Source organism: Apteryx mantelli, chromosome 1, assembly GCF_036417845.1.
Source record: "Apteryx mantelli isolate bAptMan1 chromosome 1, bAptMan1.hap1, whole genome shotgun sequence".
Lineage (NCBI taxonomy): Eukaryota > Metazoa > Chordata > Aves > Apterygiformes > Apterygidae > Apteryx > Apteryx mantelli.
In genome coordinates this window covers 128,885,332-128,903,677 of record NC_089978.1, presented here as the reverse complement: position 1 = coordinate 128,903,677, position 18,346 = coordinate 128,885,332, and the positions used below count along the sequence as shown (strand labels likewise).

At 40.7% G+C, this 18,346-nt stretch overlaps 1 protein-coding gene across 4 annotated transcripts in view; it reads right to left on the bottom strand.

The window, feature by feature from the left end:
* Positions 1-372: 372 nt before the first annotated feature.
* Positions 373-18,346, bottom strand: part of GRAMD1C (GRAM domain containing 1C) — a 58,175-nt gene continuing 40,201 nt past the window's right edge. For 2 of the 4 annotated variants that reach the window (XM_067301918.1, XM_013950076.2), the window contains 10 exons: positions 17,165-17,324; positions 10,289-10,435; positions 9,339-9,457; positions 8,576-8,718; positions 6,729-6,832; positions 5,792-5,971; positions 4,156-4,213; positions 3,504-3,614; positions 2,565-2,670; positions 373-987 (listed from right to left, as the gene is read on the bottom strand). In XM_067301918.1, the coding sequence (XP_067158019.1) occupies positions 910-987; positions 2,565-2,670; positions 3,504-3,614; positions 4,156-4,213; positions 5,792-5,971; positions 6,729-6,832; positions 8,576-8,718; positions 9,339-9,457; positions 10,289-10,435; positions 17,165-17,324 (1,206 nt within the window). In that variant the 3' untranslated portion in view covers positions 373-909. The remainder of the gene's footprint in view (positions 988-2,564; positions 2,671-3,503; positions 3,615-4,155; positions 4,214-5,791; positions 5,972-6,728; positions 6,833-8,575; positions 8,719-9,338; positions 9,458-10,288; positions 10,436-17,164; positions 17,325-18,346) is intronic. The other 2 variants (XM_013950078.2, XM_067301924.1) reach the window with 2 other exon arrangements.

Here is an 18,346-nt window from a genome sequence, read left to right as displayed (position 1 = left end):
CTTAATATACTCCAGTTGCAAACAGAGAAGCCCAGCTGTTTGCACTATCAAAAGACAAAGATGCCAGTCAACACCTCCATATGACCTGCTCTGTAGGGATTTCACCCCTCTAGAAAGTTGCAGGTTTCCCTGACCAGGTCAACCCTACTTCTGATTTTTTGATTTAATCTCACTTCTGTCAACTTACTCAAAAAAGCTTGAAACTGAGAGAAAGCGTTTCCCCTTCAGGGGGCACCATGCCAGAGAAGTGAACAGTCCTTCACAGAAGGAAAATAATGGGGACTGAAATTTCTTTGGAAGAGCTAAAGGAACATATGGTGGAAGGAAGTCCACCAAATCCTCTCAGTAGCCAAGAGATATTTATCAAAGAGGTATCAGACACTTTCCTGTTTATTTAAACAATCTTAGAAAAAAAATCATCCTTAAAGATGGTGACTTGTTTTACAGGGTCCACATGTCTGAAAAGCATATAAATATCCTGTAGGTTTCAAACACCACCTGTTATTTTTCTCCAGAACATTTTTGATTGATGGTCATTTTTCAAGTCAACATAAGCTGAGATTGCATTGAATACAGACACAGCTCTCTGCTGAGGATGTTTACCCTTCCTCTGTAATTTGCAGATCAGTCAACATGCAGTACAACTGTCTTCACTCATTCACGCTACGACTTCAGAGCTCTGCACTGTTCACAAGAAAACACCCCAGCACACAAGGCCAGCCATGGGGGCAGATCACAGAGCTGTAGGAATGCAGAACCCACCTAACTTCCTCCAGAAACCTTTATTCTGTGCAGCTTTTGAGCCAAAATAGTAAGAAGTCCAAAGATGACAGTGACAACCCCTACCCCAAGTCCTCAATCACTCATCTTCTTTCTTCCGACATCTTGAATTGAAGGCTGTTGCAGGTATTAACTCTCAGTCCTGCCGCTCTGGGTCTTGTTCAAGTGATCAAAGCTTCTTTGGAGCATAGAAAGGGAGCTCTTTAGCTGTGAAGATAAAACCATCATTCCTCCCATAACTCTGCTGCAAGGATAAGAGGTATCCAGAGAATCAGAATGGCTCCCTCCTCTTTCTTTTAAAGATTCAGTGCGATTTCTTTTGGTGCAATTTTCTCTTCCCTCTTCCTATAAACAGTTGCCTATCTTAAATGACCTTACTGCGCTATCCTAACAACTATACTCTGTATAATTTATAATTACTAACAGTACAGTATGATAAAGTCTTAATACCCTGTTAGACAATAGCCCCCCCCCCCCCAAAAAAAAAGAGCTTATTTTGCTTATTTTAGTGGCTTAATTTAGTCATCATAGTTAATGCACATGGCAAATACTTTACGGGACATGACAGCCAGGCATGAATTTTGTTTTAATCCATGGTCCTCCCAGTGCATTTTGGGGCACAAAGTGTAATTAGATTACTGCACCATGACTTCTAGACAAAAAAAAGTGATGAGAGATGAAAAAGGTGGTTGAATTCTCACTCCATTCTTTTAAATGTTTCACTCACTGTGTGCTTTCAACAGGCATTTTAACACTTCAAATTGGGAACTGTTTGGGTGGTAGGGAGAGAAAGAAACGAAGAAGGTCAAGGAAATCAGGAAATTCACTTCTACAGTGAAATTTCCAACACTCAGAAGCTTTTGCAAGTTGTGATCAGAGTGGTTAATAATAGATTAATAGCAATTTTGTGTGCAAAGACACCTCTGAACATGAAATATCAAAAATGGCTTCTTTTCCTACCCTCCTTTAGTGCGTGGGAGAACAGAGCTAATTGCTGATGAAGAGGTACATGTGAACTCCCCCACAGCTTCCCTAATCTGATAGCTTCCTCTGTCACATTTTAAGATTTAAAACAAGAACTTAAAAATCAGTGCATCCATAGGTTATAAATAAAATCAAAGTCTGAATTTCCTGTCCTTCACTTGCTGAACTGCAAATTCAACCTAGGAGTTTAACAGTCCTGAATGTCAGGATCAGAGAGAAACAACAGCATCCCACAACATCAGTTTTATATAGCGTTCATAGTATGGAAGAGCCTGGAAACCACAGCATAAATCACTGGGGAGAAGGAGTGATAATTCCATAGCTACGGCACCCTCCGCCCCCCCTCCCCAAATATACACTCTGTATGTACATCTAGGAAGGTCATGGAGAGCAAAGGACAGGATAAACCTGTATGAAGAAACCTCATGAGATGAGCAAATACTTAATGCTATGCTTTGACTCTTCTTAGAAAAGAGAAGGATCATTTTTGAATTACTTCAATCTTCACTTTGTCATGATTCAGAACCGCATCAATGCATCTCATCAATAAATTTTACTTGACAGCTTTAAAGAGAACCAACATGAATATTAAATCTTAGTTTGGCAGGGGGGAGAGAAAGAAAAATCCATCAGAAAGATGAACATTGCCTTTGTACCAAATTCAAGCCTAGGACCAAACTGAAGTGAAAGTAGTTACAAAACATTTAATTAGCATCACAAAACATCAGTCAAAGGCTACAATCCGACAAGGGAGAAGAGTTAGAAACAAGAGTATCACCAGGAAAGATTGGGTGACCTACCTGCTCAAGCATTTCAATTGAGTCTCTCAGTACTCCCTTCACATGCTTAACTTGTTCCTTATCATATTGAGGGATCTCTTCTTTTGATACCATTTCTGGAGATAAGCTGAAAGAAATTGAGATTACATCAGAAGCACAGAACAAGCAGACCTCCATGCCTATTTACAAGCAATTTCTCTACCATTTCAAAAAACCCATCCTTTTCCAAAAGCCACAAAGAAGGGGTCTGCAGTTGAACTTCAAACCTAGTTGCCTTAGAGATACAGCCTCAGACCTATGTAGGCAATGGCCACCAAGGAAAGTGTGCGCACTGTGCCTGCAATTTAGTTTCCTCGCACTTAAAAGGACAAGATCTTTCTTCTGAAGGAAGTTACTTTAATGAGTTCTGGAGATCGCCCTAGGACAGTCACTGCACAACCTCCATACTCATGATCAGGTTATGTTTTTTTTTAAGCTGGTTTGCCAATACCATATCCATGAGAGGTAGCAACATCTGAGCATCTTTAAGTCCAAATACAAGAGGCACCTAACATGGAAGTTTGAGGGCAAAGGAGGAATTTAATAAGAGACTCACAAAACTGGAGGGTAAGAGAAGCTAAATGAATCTTTAAGATTACATTTGAGATTGTGTGAACCAGCATGATGTGAACACTTTGGTTCTGTGATCAGCACTATGATATTCACAGGAGATGAGTCACAGCAGGGTGATAATTGCAAGCTAAGGTTAACTCTCCCCAAAAAACAACTTGTCAAAGAAGTTTAGTGCTGCAGGATGCAGTCAGATATGTCACTGGATATCAGCACAGACCCCAGAGGGGCAACAAGCCCCAGCAGGTTTGAAAACTTATTGCCAAGTTTCATTGTTCCAGATCTATTTCTTTAGATCAGATTCTGGCATAAGCCGAGGAAGAAAGAAAGCAAAGACCAAATTCAACTTACTTCAAAGTGCTTTCTTCCTGAAGCTGGACATGATAGAGGGACTGAGCTGCATGCTCTATCTTTGACAGTTTGAGAAACAGCGTTATATTCAGCAAAACCAAGAGCAGCAAACTATACAGAGACAAGATAACAAAACTAAGTCAGACCGGGTTTAAATTGTTCCTCTTACAATGCTGCAGAAACAAGATCTGGGCTACGGAGAACTAGAAAGAAAAGAGAATCCCTCCTGAGCAAAAAAGACACAGGACAGTGCCATTTCTGGGGACATGTGGGACATGGGACAGTGCCAACAATTGTTAGCAAGTAGCTTTGTCATAGGTTGCTATTACTCAGCTTAACAGCAGTGTCTCTTGGAGCTTTTTAAACTAGAAATAAGTAAATACTAGAAAGTTGTTTTTTTGTAGAATCAGACATATGCCACCCAGCAAGGTGGACTAGTTTGGCGATCCAGCACTTTCATTCTGTGCATGTCACTTCCTAAGTCAATCCATTCCTCTCCCATACCTGAGTGCACCCATTCCTACATTGCAAATAGGCTAGGATCCTATCGTGCTACATGCAACATTAACATGCAAGCAAAATATGGTTAAATACAGATGAAGACCAAGATGAACTCAAGTCAAGCCGTGTTTTAATGCAGACAAGTACTTACAAGATACTCATTACTACAATGATGGTGGTGGTCCTACTTAGAGCATCTCTTTTTCTTCCTACAGGGCATGGAAAGGAGGGAGGTTAAAAAAAAAAAAAAAGAAAGAAACTCAAGAACATTCCTAAAAGATAACTGCAGATACACGTCAGTGCCCAGCATTTCACCAAGAATAGCTCAACAGAAGACAACAGATCACATTGGTGCACAAGATACTCCCCAACATTCACTTGATGCACTAGAAGTCATTTCTGCAGCCAGCTCAGACAAGTCAGCTGGACAGTCAGACCCTTCCATCATGAGGGGCATTTCCCCCCCCAGCAATGATATGGTGCAGAGACCACAGCTCTGGGCCATGTTCACTGTAAGCCCAGATATCCTGAGAATGCAACAGTCCATCCCACTACTAATACTCATTCAGCACATATGCTGCCAGTCACACTAGCAGAGATACCAGCCTGCAGTGTAGCTCTCTTCCACTTGCTCTTCTGGACATATTGGTCTTGCTACCAATCAATGACCATGTCAAATTCTTCTTTAAATTGTCCCACAATTACCAACTTAGCTTAGGCATCAGCCTGAGGAGAGCCTTACAATGGAGTGAAGAGCATTTGATAGTCATCAGACAACAGGACCTGACACTAGTGAGGGACAAGCGGAAGTATACATGTCCTCTCCAAACAGAACAGAAGTCATCCACCACTGTGGACAGGCTCATCTTTAAACTGAATTACCTGATCTCCTAAAACAGTTCCTGATATTTGTATTTCCTGCCCTGGAGAAGAGGAATACATCAAGGCTGCAGCATGCACCAACACAGACACGCTCACCTGCAAAGGTGGAGCAGCAGTGGCAAAGCTAAGCATTTTGGAAGTAATCTCAGGGAAAAAGAATCCATTGCATATGCTGTTAATCCAAATTCTCTCTGATGCTACGCTCAGTGTTGTCTCCCCTCTTTCAAAAAGGGCATTTGCTCCTGCTTCAGCGTTCACAATTCAACCTGTGTCATGAAATTCAGCATTCTCTGGCACACATTAGTGCACATATGTTCCTCATCTCTGTAGGAGTAGTTACTGTACACCATGCATGAATTCAAGCCAATCTGTTGTGCTTAGTGGTGGTGGAACTGCAAGAAATGCTTCAATGACCCAGAAATTACAAAGCAAACAGAAAATGAATTGTTTAATATGAAAAAGAAATTGGGTATGAGATGCTAGGGCCAAGAGGTGATGAAGCTTAAGCTTCTCATGACTCAGGCACCTAATTATTTGAAGAAATAAAACAATACATTTTTCAGCAACTTCTCAAAAATCAGGTTTAATTTATTTCTGATCTCATCTCATTTTCAATTCTAGGCAGCTCTAGTGCAGCATTAAGAGGGGTTTTTTTGTTTGTTTGTTTTTTAAAAGGGGGGGTGGATTAGGTTTGATTGCATGAGCTAATCATAAAGTGACAATGCATGCCCCAAATCTATTTTACACAAGCTTGAACACACTAAAGCATTTGCTATCACACCAATTAGATGAAGACAGTGAGAGTAATATGTACGCAAGCGTTTCTCTTGCACCATTTTAATTTAAGAATTAAAAAGCTTTCTTGAACACACTTTTTGGACAACATCTGATATAAAAATTCCTACCTACTATGCTGCCCTGTGACTCTAGTCCCATGTCACCAGAGGAGTGCTGGGAAGAGCGTTTGGGAAGTGACTCTGCCAGACTCCGGTGTAAAGTGCGTCGTCTTCGTCTTAGAGCAACTAATTTTCCAGAATCTTCTATGGATTGATTGATTGCATATTCCTCCATTAGCAGGTCTGATTCTGCAGCGGAAAACAAGGCTCCTTAACTTTCCATTTGAAAGTGAAATCTGGAAAAAGCCTAGCGCTGAAGACAAATTGTAAGTGAGAGAAAAATAGGTGCGTCTTATGGTAAGTGAACTTAAAGCAGGTAACTGACAAATTACACTTTAACCTGTATTACTCAACCTCTTTGCTATACTGCACTTAACATATTTCTCGGATACAATGTACATATTTATCTTATGCAGGATGGTTTACTGGATATGCTACGCTGCAGTTGGAAGAGCACCTCCCAAGATGCTGTTAGACTGAGACTAGGAATTGTGTTAGACTGTAAAGCCTGCAGCTACAGCTGGACAGGCTGTTAACAGACGACTGGCTCAACAGGGAGGTGGGAATATGAAGATCACCAAGACTTTAGAAGTGATGCAGACGTAGCCAGGGAGTCTGCCAAGTGCCACTGCTTCTCTTCTCACCCATGATCAAGGAAATAATTGGATTAAGGACAGACACACAGTTCAGAGTAACAGCTTTTCTCCTGCTCCTCCTGCTTCCTTCAGAAAGCAGGAATTGACAAGGTCTACAGGAGCCCCTTGTTAGCATTAAGCCACCAGGCTTCTCTTTGCAGGTATATTGAGGAGAGGAACTTCTGACTTGGAGATTCCTTTGGTGTTACCTTCTTTTCACACCTTTCCTCAGGGAATCAAGTTTGACAGACATGAAGACATACACAGGGAAGACAGCCTCCTTATTCCATCACAAAGAGGAAAAGCCTCACCAAGTTGTTTGAAGTTCTCCTGTATGCCTCCCCAGGTGTTCTTCTCAATTACAGATTTGACAAGGCCCCAAGGCTGTTTTTTGTACTTTACTTCTGCAGAAACCCTAATAAACAGAATGGAATAATGAAAAGAGTGCTCTGCTAGGTGGCAAAGTGATAACAGAGATCTCTCATCAGAAGCAGGCCTCTAGCATATGTCCATAATCTGAAATACCAACTGGAACTGCCTTGGCTTTCCATCTGAGTAACACTTACACTGAAGCAGGGAGACAGACAGACACTAGCAAAGATAACATATCTAGCTAAAGCCTCAGGAGATTAGAATTATGGGAAACATTTTGAAGTTTGTTTTCCTTTCAGACTCAGAGCAGCAGAGAAAACTTGTCTCTGCAAAGTGTTCTGACTGATGCAAAACATGTAATAGGCTTCAGATAAGAAAGTCTTGCCTTTTATTCTACATGTGTATACATGAGGTTTTACATGGGCACAGCAATGGCAGCAGGTGAAATTCAAAATTACCACTCATACACCAAATGCTAAATAGGATCAAGTTCCTACCCAGAGTAGATGGAAATTAAACTGTCATACTCCCTGGAAGACAGAGGGGAAGGCACATTCCTGCCTTGTGTTCCCCAGGTTAAGTTGATTAATAACGCTTCCAGAATAGAAAGGAATTGGAATAGGAATCCTTCGGAGTGTTGGTCCTAACAACTGAATGAATCTCAAAGCACTTCATAAAGGACAAAAGGGTAAGTGATTCCGATTTATTTAAAATAAAATAATAATTTAAAAAATCTTACCTTACTGGAATACACTTTTAAGCTACTTTAAAAATGCATCCAAATTAACCTATACCCACTGAGTTTCTAGTCTAATAGAACAGTATGTTTCAAATAAAATTTTAGACCCATTTTAAACACAGTACATAAAGCCAGCTTTAACAACAGGCTGTACCTTCTGTTCTGTACATGCTTGCTTTGTATACCGCATTCAAACTAAGGTTTCTGCTCTTACCCTATGGTTGTCATGTCTCAGAAGACAAATATAGCCCTCAAAGAGGAAGAATAACTCACTAGGAGTCGTTCAGAAGGGTTGCCCAAGACCCTTTTCTTCCCCTTCACCCTCTCCCCTCCAGGTACAGGGCTAGTCTTCAGCACTGTCATAGCCTGAGATAAACCAGAATGAAATCCAGGCTTGCCTACCTTTCTGGGTAATCAAGACTTGTAAATTTTAGTAGCTTTGTGTGTTGTATTTAGTAAGATCTTTTATTTTACATGATCAGAAAGTCTGACAAATACTGTGAACATGGAACTTGATCGCATCTGGCATTTTGGTTTTGACAAATGAGAAAAGAAAGGAAAGTATCTTTTAAGACTCCCTCATCTACCAGGAATCTAATGATGAAGACTGGTTCCCAAGTACCCTCATTGCAAAGACAGGGATGTTCCATTTCCCCTCTCAGCTCCCTGTGGAAACCATTCTCCTCTGTAGGCTCTTAGCAATGATATCTCAGAAACCACGTATCAAAAATATCTTACCTGGCTCTAATTTATTCCACTTAGACAACTGCACTCTAAAAACCACAAGGCTGTTTAGAACCCAGACCACACTCTTGGAGATGAGTTCTGTACCTTGTACAGTCGATGCAAGAGCTTGTTTCTCACTGAAATAATCAGATCCAATGACAGCAAATATGACAGGAGACACTAAGTTTATTTTCCAGAAGAGATCTCCAGCTTTGAAAGGAACTGGCCTAACCTACATCATAAGCAGATCTTTTCATTTCAGCGACCTATAACATGTATGCCTTGGCTTCTCCCCTCCCACTCCGTACCACTCTAGCTCACCGTAATCGACACTTGTGACTGGATGTGCGGCTGATGTAGTATCGGTTCACAGTGTAGAAATAATCATGGTAAGGGACATCATGGGTCAGCACCTCTGCATCCACTTGATATGACTGACCTTTCTGGCTCTGTTTATGCAGGACCTACCCATAAAATAGAAAGTTATATTAACGGTGTCCAATTTCTCCTTTTTTCAGCCCGAATTCCTTAGACTAGAACAACCATCTTCAAGTGAGCTGGAGTAAGTAAAAAGCCTGACCAAGCATCACAAAAACGGTAAAGAATGGCAAGCATGGGTTGGGTGGGGAAAGAGAAGATGCCTCCAACTAGAGCCAATATAGGCAGCAGTGGTACTAACCTCCTTCCCCACTAGCATTTCAGTGCAAGATACAAGATGAGCCACTGCCTCACAACCACAGCTCTGCTTTCAGCTTGAGCTATGAGACCTTTCCCAAAACACTTAATTCCATCCCACCCCCCTGTTTTCCCCCTCAATTCATACAATAAGAGGCTAATATTTCTTCCCATAGAGTTTGTGGGAGAAGTTTACAGCCATCTGTAAAGGTAGAAAGCCTGCCTCTCTAACTCCATCAAAATTTGCTCATTAAGGGCAAGGTGGACAGCAAACCACCCTTGGAGATGCTATATTTAAACTCCAAAGCCACATTCTGCTCACTGAACTCTGTTCCACGGTCAGATCTGACAGATTACAGAGCTGACCTCTCCCTTACTTTAGGGGACATTGAACAGACACACACAGTACCTGCTTTTCAGTCGCAGTTGTGAACTTCCCACAGAGTGGATTGTTAATTGTTATAGTGTAGGTCAAAGTCCTCAACTGATTACCACTGGTATCTCTATTCCAAGGAGTTGATACAGCATCTAGATGACAAATTATGCATGCTAAATCACACACAAAAATGCATCATGTACTAAATTAGCTAAAGGCATTATTTCTATCCTTTCATATCAAAGTCAACCACAACCAGTTTAAGAACAGCAGCAGGGATAGAGGCATGGTAAACTGGCTCTAAATGGTTGCAGTCTTGCAGGAAAAGGGCAATTTGTAGTTCACTGAATGACCAAAAGTGAGACAGGAAATATGGTAGCTGAACCTGATGCTACTGAAAGGGACAAACTTGGGGAGGAGTGTAGAGAGTAAGCAAGTAAATGAAAATATGCCATTTCCCATCTGCTTAAGATGAATAGATTCACTTAGCATTTCCTAAAGCTTTTGCCACTTTGCCTTCAAAGCTGACACTGAATAAATATTACCGTTTTGGACTTAATTTTCTGTTCTTACGATCTCAATGAATAAAGTTTACTCATCCAGAAAATTAAAGCCTGTGAGCATCATTTAGGAGGATGCAACAATTTCTTCTGCACCAGCTGTACAGATTCCACTATTTCTGGGACATAATGTGATCAAAAATACACCACACAATGCAACAACTTAATATCCTACCCAAAGATCAGGCATTATGGTTGCAATGTTGTGGTATGCTGTGAAATGAGGTTCTACTCTGAAACACAACTGATCTACACAAACAGGCCAGCTTTAAATATTCTCTTTCATAGTAGAACATTAGAATTGCAAAATTCACTTTTAAAGCAAGGAGAAACTAAAGTTCAACTCAACCCTATTTAACATTTCTCAGAGGTTGAAAATTTCAGGATATTTTATAACATAGACAGAAGAGAAGCATGTATTACCTACTATACTCCTGGAACTGAGAAACCTCTGCATGAAGTGGGAATTGGTGAAAAGGATTTCAAACATCTTGTCTGCAGTGATGTGGAAAACTCTGTTTATAAAAAGTCTCCCATAGAGATCATTCTCAGAGACAGTCTCCTTCACTGCTAAGGAAAGGCAGAGAGATCAGGTTAAGAGAAGAGCAACACTGTAAAAACTTCCTAATATTCTAAGCTTTATTACAGCTCAAGCCCTTCCCAAGCTTGCATCAGCAATTGCTTCTCAGTCTCAAATCTAACAACCAATGAGCTGCTGTCACAGTTCAGCAGATTGTCTGTAAAAGCAAAGCCTAGGGCTGATTTTCTAGCTCTCCCCAATTATCTCCCTTTACAAACATAAGTTGATAAGTCAACATCACACAGTCCTGTCACTTCAGTTCTCCCTTCAGTGTTCTACTAATCCTATAAGAAACATTTGGGAAGATGAAAGTTCTTCATTTAATATGTGTGTCTACCGCATGAAGGACACAGGTCAAAGCAAGCAGGATAGTGAGAGCATGTTAGTTCTCATTTTTACTTGTGGCTCGTTTCAGACCATTGCTTTTAACTTATATCTGTAGTATCCATGTTCCAGGGGACCAGCTACAGACTCACATAAACGCACCCTTTCCCAAACTGCTTCTATTATAAGCAGAATACAATAGGTGTCCTGCTCCAGTTTACAGTACTGAAAAGTACACCGAGACACCTTCTCATCTTCCCCTATTTCAAGCCACTGACAAGGACCCCAATGGTTTATTGGGCCTGCAACACTGAGTTTTGCTTTTTCTGCCTCTTGATGGTTGCTGGTATGACTCAGCTTTGTGGTTTTCTCAGCCACTCTTGCAAAAGATGTAGGATAGAATTATAATCCTGAAGAGAAAGTGGCTTCCTGTGCCAGCCCCAACTCAATCTGCATATGTTTTAGAAATAAGTCTATCCTAAGTTATTGTCACCAAAAAAGCCAACCAAAACCCAAAACACTCCCCACACCACCAAAACCAAAAAACATTACTGAAAACAAATCTTGGGGAAGTGAGACAGAAGTCAGGACAACTAACCTTTCAACTGATAAAAATGAATGCTCAGGGCTAGCAAAGGTCAATGCCAGCCACCAAAGAAAAGGTAACTTGAATATCACGCTGTAGTTCACAAGCTGCCTATAGGCTAAGGTTACAGCACTTAAAACATTACTATTTTGTAGCAGTCAGTATTGATAAATGTAAACGTAGCAACTAAACACCATACAAAATTCCCCAAAATTCCCCAATGAAAGTCACTTCCGACTCCCAGCAGACTAATATTCTAGTATTTCTTCTAGCCTGTTAGAAGGCTCTGTAGTATTCAAACATCTGTCTCAAAACAAAGTAATCTTTGACCTAATCAAGCTTCAATGCAGGACCCCAGAAGTGAAGCTTAAGTGCTCTATTTTTATGCTTGCACAAGAGATGGACTTCCTGCCTATGCTATGTTCTGCTTATGAAATGTCTATTCAATTGCAGGGTAGAACAGAAAGTGAGCATGTATTAAGAGGTCCATTAACCAACCACTGTGTAGTCAGTATTTGCTAGCATACAGCATCCGCTGTGTAGAAATGTACTGTAGGGAGCCAGAAATTCAGCTTGGGTTCTCAGCCTATGTTCACTGTACTTCCTCTCAAAGAATGCACCTAGTTCCACCAAAATTCAGTCTCTGAGTGAGCTGTAAGTTTGACCTCAGCTAGTAAGTCCTCAACATTATAGACCTCTACCATTTTGGAGTGCACTCCCCCCTTCCGATCTCCTACTAAGAGACAAGAAGCTTCAGATACTTTGGTGTTGACATGCCCTCTGACCACCGCACATCAGCTACTCACTCTGGTTGAGATTTACTCAGCTGGCCTTTGACATGCCCAAGGAATCATCGCTACCACTTGAGAAATACAAAGGCCCAGACACTATCAAGTTACCATAATTCAAATGAGCTTTGACAGCTATTTGTTTATGTGCTAGCAAATGCAAGACACTACAGACCACTTTTGCCCCATGAGGCTTAGCTAGATTAAACAATTTTACATTCACCCGCAACACCTGAGGACATATAGTTTTTGTGCTGATATGTTGTAATTTGATAAGCCACAGCAGCTTCTTATATGCTGAAAGCCCATGCATTATTATTTTAAGGTCCAGACTTTGCTACTTGGATATTTTTCTCTTCAAGCATAAAAGTGTCTCCTCCTTGCACTAAGCCTTAAGCTATAGTGAACTCTGATCACTTTGCTCTTACGTGAGAGCATTCATGGTCTATAATATCTTTTACTCTGTAGACACAAAAGTTCCTGTTACCTGATTTGCCTATGTATTGACTATTTCTTAGAAACATGATTAGACAGGCAGTGAGCTGCCAAGTGCTAAAAAGTATCCATTCAAAAAGATGTTTTTATATACAGTCTGTCAGCTCTTGAAAAATCCATGGTGTTATCACACAAAACAGTATTTTCAGAAAACCCAAGCTCAAATTGAGGTTGATACATCAGGCTCATCAGCCACTTTGGATGCTTCGATTCAAACAGCTGTTTTTCAGAAAGCCTGAAAGTCTTTCAGACGATAGGCCTGGAATGTGCATGTGTTCATGCTTCTATGAATGCCACATCTGGGGAAGCTGCTATTCACCACATGCAGCAACAGCTCAACAAGCTTCAAATCACTTCCATCTGGGCCTCCGAGTTCACCTGCGGAAGGCCCAGATGAATCAGTGGGCAGAAGCAGTGGCACAACTAAGAACAAATGTAAAGTTTACCCACTTGCAATTTGGGCAGAATAAAATGCTTTAACCGCTTGTCTCTGCTTCAAGTAACACGCACGTTTGTCTACTGTTACCTTTTGTTTGTTTTTAAACTCACACAGGTAAACCTACCTACTTTTTATCTATCAAAACACTAGAGCAACATCAAACATTTTACAGATTACCTAGGGCTGACTTAGAAATAGCGTTTATGAACAAAAAGTATCTACTTCTGCAGACACTAGTCTAAGCCCTTAACTTTTAATGTTATTCTAGCCCCTCAGCAGTATGCGATAATCAACTGCTAGCTCTCTCTGCCTGAGTATACTTGTAGATGAATCGGAGATACCATTTGATGGTAAGAAAACATCAGATTATTCTGACTAAGTTAGGCTCCCTAGTGACCAAGATCCAGAAACAAGTGCATCACCCAGAGCATCCTGGTTCAGCATAAAGACAGCAAGTCTGTTCCCTCCCCCACTACTGTCTTGCACTTCACAAGGTCATTTTCATCACTGCAAGGCAAGCTGTGAAATACTCTTCGGATATAATACCATTATGTGCCAGTGATTGCAGAGGTTTGAAAACATCTGCAGTGCTAGACAAGACAGACAAAGTTGGGAGGGAGGGAAAAAGAGTTGTTTCTAGTCTTCCAACTCCCATTAACTGCCAACAGCTTACAAAGCTAAAAGCAAGCCACAAGCAAAAAACAAACAAACATACAAAACCCACCACCACCACACTGAACCAACAGCAGAGACTGTCAAACACATCGGTAAGAGGGTTGATTTCTCCAGTCCACAGAGTTGGGGCAGAAAAGGAGAGAAAAAACGTATTTACACAGAAATTAGCATGAAGAACATGCCGACTGGAGACCTTAATAACCAGAAACACCCAAAAAATCAAGTCAATAAAATCTCTTCCTAGAATGACCATGTTTCACATACAACCTATTTCAAGACTATAGCAGCAGTACTAACCATTATCAAGGAACTCTCCTATACTTCTAAAAATTTAGTGTAAAATTCACTGGGAAGATGCACTGAGTAAATTCTGTGAGAATACCAGCTTTTCTCAGTTTACAAAATAAGATTTATACCTTTTGCCTTTATGCAACTCAGATTTCTAAACCCCAAAGCAACAAATACTTGACAGTTATACATTGAACATGTACTTTCAGTAGTTTGCTTAACGTCAGCAAGATAACAGGACTACTCTTCTTTACATACACTGTATATGCAGAATTTCACATCTTGAAATAAACAGGGCTGAACTCATTTCAACCACTCCATATTTCCCTTTCAGCCCATCTATCCCCATCTGCAAGAAAAGACAAACCATCACTATATCCAACTTGCAGTACCACAGCTTAAACAGTTATGCTTTCCTGCAGATTGCACATTTAGAGTGCATATTAATGCAAACAGTGCAATAAGTCTGACAAGTTTATGCAGAGTGTTCAGAAATTTTATGATGTCCCCATACATAGTAAAGCTTTCTAACAGAAAACAAACAAACCTGTTTTCCATTTTTCAAGCTTTCCCCTTCTTTCTTTGAAGTATTTTATGCTGCCGCACATCACAGTTGCATGCATACAAAGCATAGTCACTTGAAAAAATTCAGAATCTGCTGGCTTTATTTTGGGAATATATATTCTATGCTTGAGCTAAAATTTGTTTTCTGAAATTTAGACTTAAGCTGCAGATACTGTTTTTTAGCTTAACCAAAAAGCTTTTGTCATGGCCCAAGATTTATACTTAGGCCCTAAGAAACCAAACAAAAGCACCAAAATGCATTCCATGAAGCCAATGGTGCACAGAGACCCCCCTCCCCATAAGGAGCATGAGAATTGCCTAGAACAAGGGCACTCGTGTTGCGAAGGCTCTGATGTTCTGGCTTTTGGACCTTGGAGCTGGAGAATGACAGTCTTCAGTTTGCCCCTCACCTTATTTGCCAGAAGGCCTCCGTGGGCAGCCCGAGTATGAGCCAGAGGACACAAGAGATTAATCGGCATGGGTAAACCTTTGCCATGTGGGAAAGCTAGTTTCGTTTGCATGAAGGAATTCACCTTGTAAGAGTATGGGGACAACTGCAATAGAAAACAGACAGAGAAACAGAAAGAAAAAAAATTCTAAGCATGAAGAGGGGAATCAGAAAAGATTAACATGTTGTAGGACTAGAAAATCCTGCTCTGAATACAAAAACCACTCATCTCGGGGGAGAGAGGAGAAATAAGAAAAGCAGTATGAATCCAGTTCTCTTAAAGAGAGACATCTCCAGTTTAGTATATTCTATTTGCTCAACATCAACACAGGGATGACAGCTAGTCTTTGCTACTATTATTTAGGTAAACAGCAGCAAAGACTATTTGCAGTTACACTGGAGATCTTTGCCACAAAAGAAAAAAAAAAAAAGCCAAAAGAAGAAGAGAGGATAGGAAAACCACAAAATATCTAAAACATAAGAAGGCTGAAGCTTACTGCTGCTCTAGGAGATATACCTGTGATGGAGGAAACAATTTGCGAAGCTTAAGTGTGTAGGAATATGGCATACAAAGCAACCTGTTAAGAGTATGCAGACTCACAAAAATTATACAACTTGAACATGCATTACAAGTGAAATTCGAACTCAAGTGAAAACAGAAGCAATGTTGGTGAGCAAAAGAAAAGTTAACTAATTATAAAGTATATCCTCAGGCAAAGATCATAACTTCAGGTGGCCAATTCAATCTATAACTTAGAAGCCTTCCTGGACATTCCCATGCTGCCAAGTTAATAGCTTCCACAAGGACCTTCAATTGCCAACTCCGATCGAAGGGATGAGGTGCAGAGTTTCTTGGCCAGATTAAGAACTGGCCTCAACTGACTATGCTGTTCTACTCCTGCCAACATGTGATGAAAGTAAGTTATATCTCTGTATGAGAGAAATACTCAGCTACATCTGAGCACACTGCTGCTGAGCTTTTCTGTCCTTCACTTTGCTTGCCACCTTCCCATATGGCTTTTGAATCAACTCAGGTTGTGTGTGCACCTTGTACTAAAGGCATTTACAGAGTCCATTCTTGGGATATTTAACAGAACCTCCACCACAGCTTATACATCAGCACTTCAAACAGCTATGGCCCTTTGGCACAAAAGAGTTCCCCACAGTAAGGGGAATGCTCACCCTTAAGAGAGCTGGACCTGTCAGGGGCTTTTTGGGAACCACAGAACAAATACCCACAGAATTCAGCACAAATCTTTGTCATCCAGTCAAGGATGACAATCAAGGCAAGGCACAATCCAGCCCTACTCTTCCTTCAGAACATAGTATGAAACCCCATACAAAAAACACTGAGACATACAGCTACACTTTTCTGTTCTAGGGTAAGAACTAGAAAGGAAGCACGTAACACAGCCAAATTATATTCACTACATTACTACAGTATCCAAGCTCCTTCTAGTCTTCCACTGGGCAATGAAATATGAGGATGGTAGAATAGGATCCACTAAGATACTAAATCTGCTGGCATGCAAAAATGCAATCTGCTCTAAGATATCTTTAATATTTTAAGGTTTTTCATCTTCAGAGCAGGATTCAGAACATGCACAGTACATTCCTGACAGCTGGAAGTTGTCTTGCCTGGACTTCCTCAATTCATTCCATTGATAACATTGAAAACTAGATGCCTTAAGTAGAAGCGCAAAAGAAAAGAAGAGATATTACAGAAGCTTCAGAGCAGCCTGAAATGCTTCCCTTCAGTTCCCAAGTGAAAACAAGGAAGGGAAGATATTTGAAACTCTGGTGACAGCATGCAAAGTGAAAAAAAAACAACAGAAATCTTTAAGAAATAACTTAAACTTCGAAAAAGTGAAATTATCAGCAACTCTTCACCAGTCAAATGGGAAAGAAACAAAACTACAGCTTTAGTTCTAAAAAAAACCAAGCAGTGTTGAATTTAGAAATGGAATAAGATACAAGGAGTTCTTGTTGCAGTTCTGTGAAACAAGTGAAACTTGTTTGCTAGAAATGACAAAAAGCTTTCTAACTTGCTCCACAAGAGAGGACAATCATGGGAGTCAGTTTGTCATATCACTTCCCAACTGTTAGACTTACCTTCTTCACTGTCTGAGGCACTGCTCTTCTCTGGAAGGTTTTCATTCTCATTCAGATCCAAGGACTTTTCTGAGGACCTACTCCTGAGTAGATTAACAGGTTTTCTTTCTGAAGATGGAAGCGGGCTCTTTATTTGCTTCTCACTTGGGGACTCCTCCACCTGAGATACCCAAGAAAGAGGCATCAATAACTACTGGCCACAAAAAAAAAAAAAAAAAGTTAGAAAGTTACTTTCAAAGGAGAAAGTCATATAAAGGAAGCCACAAGTTCTATCTGCTCACTTATCACACAGTCAAGTACTAATCCCTCCCTTGTTCCCCTACCACGGCCAGCCTCCCCTCTTTATTTCAGACTCTTCCACTTCACCCTGGTAACAAGGCAGACTTGCTCATCTGCACTGTCATACCAAGAGCTGCTATAGAAGGGGGGGGGGGGTAAGCCATTTACTCCCCACCCAGACCTCTTGCACCCACCAGCAAGTTTGGTCCCTTTTCCTGCACGAGCGCTAGCATTTACTGGCCCATTAACCAGATTATTCACTTTTTTAATGGTAGGGTATTAGCAAAGGGTCCAACAATCCTGAGAGAAAACACAAAAGTAAGCAGGACTTCCCCTGTCAGCAGGATTAAATAAGCCAAATTATGTATTTGAAAAATGCTCATTTTATATGGCTCCACTAGCCTTTGGCCACACAAAAGGTATAGAGTATGATGGCTGTAGAGGTTTTAAAACAAAACAACCCCCCCCCCACACACACACACACAGAGCAAACAAAAAACCCACACAGAATCTCGAACACAGAGGCAGGACATCCTCCAAAACATTACTGAATCAAAGATGCAACTTTGAACCCAGATTTTTAATACATGTGGACTAAGCTTACCAAAGCATGCCATTATACACTTCAAGAAGTGTATGCTAGTGAAACTTCATGTACAGCACTTGTGTATCTTAAAGTATCACCCTAAAAGCTTGGCTACCAGCTAAGAGCCATGGTCTTTATTCTAAACTTTTCCTCAAAGCTCCCATTGCCTTCAGAGGAACAACAGTCAGAGATCAGTAGTGCGGGCCTCCAAATACTGGGTTACATGGATCATAATTAATAAGATCAGGCCTTCCCAACTAAGTAGTTCTGATTCATCTGCAATACTGTCTTCCCTAAAAATTACTCAGCACTAACTC